This window comes from Erythrolamprus reginae, chromosome 7, assembly GCF_031021105.1.
Source record: "Erythrolamprus reginae isolate rEryReg1 chromosome 7, rEryReg1.hap1, whole genome shotgun sequence".
In the NCBI taxonomy this organism is placed as follows: Eukaryota; Metazoa; Chordata; class Lepidosauria; order Squamata; family Dipsadidae; genus Erythrolamprus; species Erythrolamprus reginae.
The window spans coordinates 60,157,652-60,164,321 of record NC_091956.1 but is presented as its reverse complement, the minus strand read 5'-3'; the positions used below and the strand labels follow the sequence as shown (position 1 = coordinate 60,164,321).

Below are 6,670 nucleotides of genomic sequence, written 5' to 3'. Positions count from 1 at the left end.
TCTTCTATTCTTATACTATTATAATATCCTTTGATTCTGTAATTGATATATTCTATTCCTAAATTTTCACTTCTATCTCTAATATATTTTACTCGAGTATAACCTCTGTAACCTTCATTGTGTAATATTGTGCATTGGACAAAATAAATAAATAAAATATCTTCATAAACAATTTAAATGAGGGAATAGATCCACAGTAACTGAATTTAAACATGCCTGGGTGGGCAGCAGGCAGGATGGGGTGGTACTCAGTTCCACCAGCGGAAATTTATTTATTTATTGGATTTGTACGCTGCCCCTCTCCAAGGACGCGGGGCGGCTCACAACATAAATGAAGCTGTGTGCCCAGCTCCAGCTGACCATCCCACCCTCCCATCCTCCTCGGAAAGCGGCAAGACCAGCACTGGCAGGAGTTGCAGGGGGCCCATTTCCTCCCCCATCTTTTCTCAACAGCTGATTGGCACCCGTTCACCTAGCTACCCAGCCTGAGGCAGGGCGTGACCCAGGGCACGGTAAACGCAAAGCAATTGTCACCCCAGATAGCGACACTGGTGAGGTTGTAAGTCAAGGACTTAACAGTTCACTTGAACCATGATGAAGTTACTCCCACCTGGTCACATGGCTGGCAAGCCACTCCTACCCAGTCACATGATCATCAAGCCACACCCACAGTGTGACAGTAAAAATTTTGGCTGCCCATTATTGGATAAACATATATCCATCCTAAGATAAAATACAGGAAATAGTATAAGGGGAGACTAAATGGACCATGAGGTCTTTTTCTGCCCTCAATCTTCTATGTTTCTATCATCGAATACATCAAATTTTTACATGACGCTAAGCTGGCAGGAATAGTCAACACCTCTACCATTAAGGCATGTCATTAATTTACATTGAAATTAGAAGGAACAATGCAGTTCAATTTAATCTTTTTCACTGAAATCTTAAAACTGTGATCAAGATATTCCAATATTGCATTGGATGTGTGTGTATGTGTGTATTTTCATAGATTTCGACAAGTATAGGTATATAGGTCTTGGCATATTCAGGTCTTTTTCCCATAGACTCCTGGCGATGTTTCAACTGCAAACAGTGTATGTATGTGTGTGTATGTGTAACATATTTTTGCTGATAATGAAAATATATGATAGTGTATAGTTATATTTATATAGGTATTATCTATTAAGTTGATAGTCTATTAAGTTGAGAGTAACAAGTTTTTAAAAATTTCATCTGAAATAAATAATGTGATTAGCGCCAGAGTATTTAATTTGACAGTATCCAGTAGTTTCTCCATATATCCATTTAATATAGTATTTATATATGTACCTTGTAAAAAATGATCTACTAAACCGGGTTACAATTGATATTAAGTTTTATTTCAAGTATAACAAACTGATACAACTGATGCAGAATATTGCACACAATATAATTGTAAATATCAAACAGTTCTTTCACAGTTTTCTTCACGACATTGGTCATGCAGTGCTAGACTGAACACAAAACGACATCCTCTCAAAATAAGTTATTCATAATATTGATGAAGTTTTAAATATAGCAGCAAAAAAAGCTGTTAGGTTTTTTCAGTGTAAATTGTTTTAAAATTATACAGTGACCATACCATAAAATAAATGATTTTAAAAAGTCTCTGTTTGCCATTCTAATCCTAGGATTTTTTAGTGATCTTCCTTGTCTTTTCCTCTCTTTTCTTTTTCGTCCTGTAATGCAGTGCCAAGTTTTTTTATGAGAACTGACAAAACTTTATCCAGGGGATCCATGACTCCACGTTGAAGCCACTTAGGAATAGTGGTTCTCGCATGGTGGAAACCAAGCTTCTGAAGAATATAATCCACACCAACAGGATCAATCTTCCTTCCAGTCCAAGAGATTAACCTATAAGTTAAAAATATCATTTTCAATAAGCAAGAATAAATTATTTTTCTACAGTTTCACATATGTTAATATTCTACAGCATAGAAACATAGAAGTCTGAGGGCAGAAAAAGACCTCATGGTCCATCTAGCCTGCCCTTATACTATTTTCTGTATTTTATCTTAGGATGGATATATGTTTATCCCAGGCATGTTTAAATTCAGTTACTGTGGATTTATCTACCACGTCTGCTGGAAGTTTGTTCCAAGGATCTACTACTCTTTCAGTGAAATAATATTTTCTCATGTTGCTTTTGCTCTTTCCCCCAACTAACTTCAGATTGTGTCCCCTTGTTCTTGTGTTCACTTTCCTATTAAAAACACTTCCCTCCAGGACGTTATTTAACCCTTTAATATATTTAAATGTTTCGATCATGTCCCCCCTTTTCCTTCTGTCCTCCAGACTACAGTGGTCCCCCGATTATTGCGAGGGTTCCGTTCCAGGACCCCTCGCAATGATCGGTTTTTCGCGAAGTAGCGGTGCGGAAGTAAAAACACCATATGCGCATGCGCAGATGGTGTTTTTACTTCCGCCGCAGCAGCGAGGAGCCGAAGATTGGGGTTTCCCCGCCGCCCACGCAAACTCCTCGCTGCTGCCGCGCCCGCCGCTTGTCTTGTCCGCCTGCCGCTTGTCCGCCGCCTGCCTGCCCGCACGCCCGCCGCTCGCCCGCCCTTCGCCCGCCCACGCCGTTCGCTCGCGCCGCTTCCCAGCTGAGTCCTGAAGCCAGAAGGCAAAGGCGAACTTCCGCGTTTGGCTTCGGGACTCAGCTGGGAAGCGGCGCTGGGGTCTCCCCACCGCCCACGCAAACTCCTCGCTGCCGCTCGCCCGCCCTTCGCCCGCCCACGCCGTTCGCTCGCGCCGCTTCCCAGCTGAGTCCTGAAGCCAAACGCGGAAGTTCGCTTCAGGACTCAGCTGGGAAGCGGCGCGAGCGAACGGCGTGGGCGGGCGAAGGGCAGGCGAGCGGCAGCGAGGAGTTTGCGTGGGCGGTGGGGAAACCCCAGCGCCGCTTCCCAGCTGAGTCCCGAAGCCAAACGCGGAAGTTCGCCTTTGCCTTCTGGCCTCAGCTGGGAAGCGGCGCGAGCGAACGGCGTGGGCGGGCGAAGGGCGGGCGAGCGGCGGGCGCGCGGCAGGCAGGCGGCGGACAAGTGGCGGGCCCGGCAGCAGCGAGGAGTTTGCGTGGGCGGTGGGGAAACTCCTCGCTGATGCCCGCCGCTCGCCCTCCCGCCAGCAAGAGGGGGAAGACCCAGGGAAGCCGCCCAGCAGCTGATCTGCCCGGCGCCATCTATGCATGCGTGGCCATAGAAAAAAGGGCGCGCATGCGCAGATGGTGTTTTTACTTCCGGGTTGAAAAATCGCCATATAGCCGTTCGCAATGATCGGGATCGCGATACCCGGGGGATCACTGTATACAGATTGAGTTCATTAAGTCTTTCCTGATACGTTTTATGCTTAAGACCTTCCACCATTCTTGTAGCCCATCTTTGGACCCGTTCAATTTTGTCAATATCTTTTTGTAGGTGAGGTCTCCAGAACTGAACACAGTACTCCAAATGTGGTCTCACCAGCACTCTATATAGCGGGATCATAATCTCCCAAGGGAATTTTATAGGTCTTGCATCTACCTGCATCTTTCCAGGTCCTGCCTTTCCTGTCCTAGGCCATCCCTAATTATGGTATGTCCTAGCCCTGGGGTCGGCAACCTTAAAAAGTCAAAGAGCCATTTGGACCTGTTTCCCAGAGAAAACGAAACACTCTGAGCCACAAAACCTGGGTGGGCGTGGCCAACTCGACATCACTCCCAGAGTCACATGACACACACCCTCCAGCTACACCTACCCAGGTTTTGTGGGTTTGTTTTCTATGAGAAAAAGGTATCTGTCTCCTTTCCCTCTCTTTCTCTCCATCTCTTTCTCCCTCTCATCTTTTCTTCTCCCCATCTCTCTCTTTCCCTTCCTTCCCACCCATCTCTCCCTCCCTTATCTCTCACCCATCTCTCCCTCTCTCCTCTCTCTGTGTCCTAAGAACAATCGCCCCCACCCGGCTTCTCATCGTGTAACCCTCCTTCCCTTCTCACAACTCCCTGGCTGGCTATGATGTGCGCCGGGAGACCCTCAAGGTGTAAAAGTGCAAGTAGAGGGCGGGTGACTGCTTAAGGAGGGTCTTTAGATGTGGCTTCTCTCCTGCCCTAAATGTCCAGCCATTATCTTGCCATGTCCTGTTCCTCTCCCCTCCCCCCACAGCTCTTTGCCCGAGCGAGAAGGTGTGACCTCCAGCCCGAAGTGGCAGGAAGCGAAGGCTGCCTTAAACGCAAATGTAGCATGAACGCAGATACAGGGCTGCTGCTCTCCTGCCATCTTGCCGTGTCCCCCCAACCCCGCAAGAGAGGAGAAGGAGGGTGAGGACAGTCGCCAGAGAGAAGGCAGCCTTTGCTTACACCCACCCTGCTTTGCACTAAGACAGTGACTTTCAACCTTTTTTGAGCCACAGCACATTTTTTACATTTACGAAACCCTGGGGCACATTGAGCGGGGCGGGGGGGGACGCTAAAAAAAGTTTGGACAAAAAAATTCTCTCTCTCTTCCTCCCTTTTGCATTATTTCTCTCTCCCTCTTTCTCTCCCTTTCTCTCTCTCTCCATCCCTCTTTCTTTCTCTTCCTTCCTCTCTTTTTTGCTCTCTCTCCCTCCCTCCCTCCCTCCATGTCTTTCTCTCTCTCTCCTTCCCTCCCTCTGTTTCTCTCTCTCTCTTGCTTTCTTTCTCTCTCTTGCTCTCTCTCTTGCTTTCTTTTTCTTGTTCTCTTTCTCTCTCTCTTGCCTTCTCTCTCTCTCTCTCTCTTGTTCTCTTTCTCTCTTGCTTTCTTTCTCTCTTTCTCTCTTGCTTTCTTTCTCTCTCTCTTGCTTTCTTTCTCTCTCTGAGCTTCACGGCACACCTGACCATGTCTCGCGGCACACTAGTGTGCCACGGCACACTGGTTGAAAAACACTGCACTAAGATAAATTCCTTATATGTCCAATCATACTTGGCCAATAAAAATTCTATTCTATTTTGAAATGACAATTTACCACACTCTAGTAATAATTAGTAGAATAATTATCTGAAAATCAGATTAATTATTGAAAACAAATGCTAATTACCTCAATGTGGGCTCCAAATGCCAAGTGTTACAGATAAATTCTCTCCAATCCACAGTTGTGTAAGTAACACTTTCTTCTAAGTCTTTTTCACTAGTGCTCTCATCAAGTACACTGATGGGACTTTTTTGTCCTGGCCGACTAAACAAAGCACGGGGTGGAAAAACAGCTAGAAAAAGAACAGAAATGTTTTTTCTTTTAGGCTACAAACTTCATTTTGGTCATAGACAAGTATAAAATATGTAAGATTGCAACCATTCCAGAAATAAGAATGTACAATTTGTAGCACATTTAATATAACAAAATTATATTGATTAGTAAGAAAAACTGTTGACTTGCTTATTGAGACCCAACTATTAAAATTGCAGATTATTGATTCCAAAAGTATGAAGGATATGGTGATATTGATAATAACCACCATAAAATAAATGAAATAAAACAAAGTTAAAAATTATCAGCAAATCAAGCCAATTGGTTTAAATTGTCATGTTCTCATAACTATCATGGCATTAAAAGATTCATTGGTGCCATAAATTACTTACTTAATTAATTAATTAATTAATTTTGTTTATTTATTTATTTATTTATTTTGTTTATTTATTATTTAGATTTGTATGCCACCCCTCTCCGCAGACTCGGAGATACTTAATACTTACATATTATACTAAAAATAGAGTTACTGTATTAACGTAGTACTTGGAAAGATTTCAAAATTTAAAAAAAATGAGTTTTCTTCAAGTGAATAGTCTATTTCAAAAAAATTAGTATGTGCATAGTTTTCAAGTTACAACCACTTATTTAGTGACCATTTAAAGTTACAATGGCATTGAATAAGAAGGACTGATGATTGGTCTCAAAGGTGCAGCTGTTGTAGTATCTCGACAGCTGTGATTGTGAACTAGGCGCTCGGTCCTGGCTCGTGATTATCATGTCACTATGAATCAATTATATGATTATGATTTTCAATGTACCCTGCCAGATTTCTGCAAGCAAAGTCAATGTCAATCCAAGTCAGTAGGAAATTGGAAATCACTGCTTTTTCAGACACCTGTACTATAGAGTACCTGCTCATAGGACCTTACAACACCTGTCCATGCTCCAGAAAACAGTGGCACCTCTACCTAAGAACACCTCTACTTAACAAACTTTTCTAGATAAGAACCGGATGTTGAAGATTTTTTTGAACCATTTTCCACTTACAAACCCAAGCCTCTGAAACTGTAACCAAACGGGGAGAAGCCTCCATGGGTCCTCTCTAGGAATCTCCTGGGAGGAAACAGGGCTGGAAAGGCGGGGAGAAGCCTCTGTGGGGCCTCTCTAGGAATCTCCTGGGAGGAAACAGGGCCTCCACCTTCTCTGTGGTTTCCCCAATCGCACACATTATTTGCTTTTACATTGATTCCTATGGCAAAAATGGCATCTTCTTACAAACGTTTCTATTAAGAACCTGGTCATGGAATGAATTAAATTCGCAAGGAGAGGTACCACTGCACCTGACTGCATGCTCACCTTGGTCTACCACTTCCTCTTGCTTAATGACCTGCACAATCCTGGGATTTTGACAACAACCAAGACTGCAGGATTGCTATAGATAAGAATGCACTCACAA

At 43.9% G+C, this 6,670-nt stretch overlaps 1 protein-coding gene across 1 annotated transcript in view; it reads right to left on the bottom strand.

Annotated features, from left to right (window-relative positions):
- Window positions 1-1,357: 1,357 nt before the first annotated feature.
- Window positions 1,358-6,670, bottom strand: part of BLTP1 (bridge-like lipid transfer protein family member 1) — a 203,279-nt gene continuing 197,966 nt past the window's right edge. The window contains exons 86-87 of the mRNA XM_070757683.1: window positions 5,065-5,230; window positions 1,358-1,893 (exon numbers count right to left, since the gene is read on the bottom strand). Of these exons, the coding sequence (XP_070613784.1) occupies window positions 1,677-1,893; window positions 5,065-5,230 (383 nt within the window). The 3' untranslated portion in view covers window positions 1,358-1,676. The remainder of the gene's footprint in view (window positions 1,894-5,064; window positions 5,231-6,670) is intronic.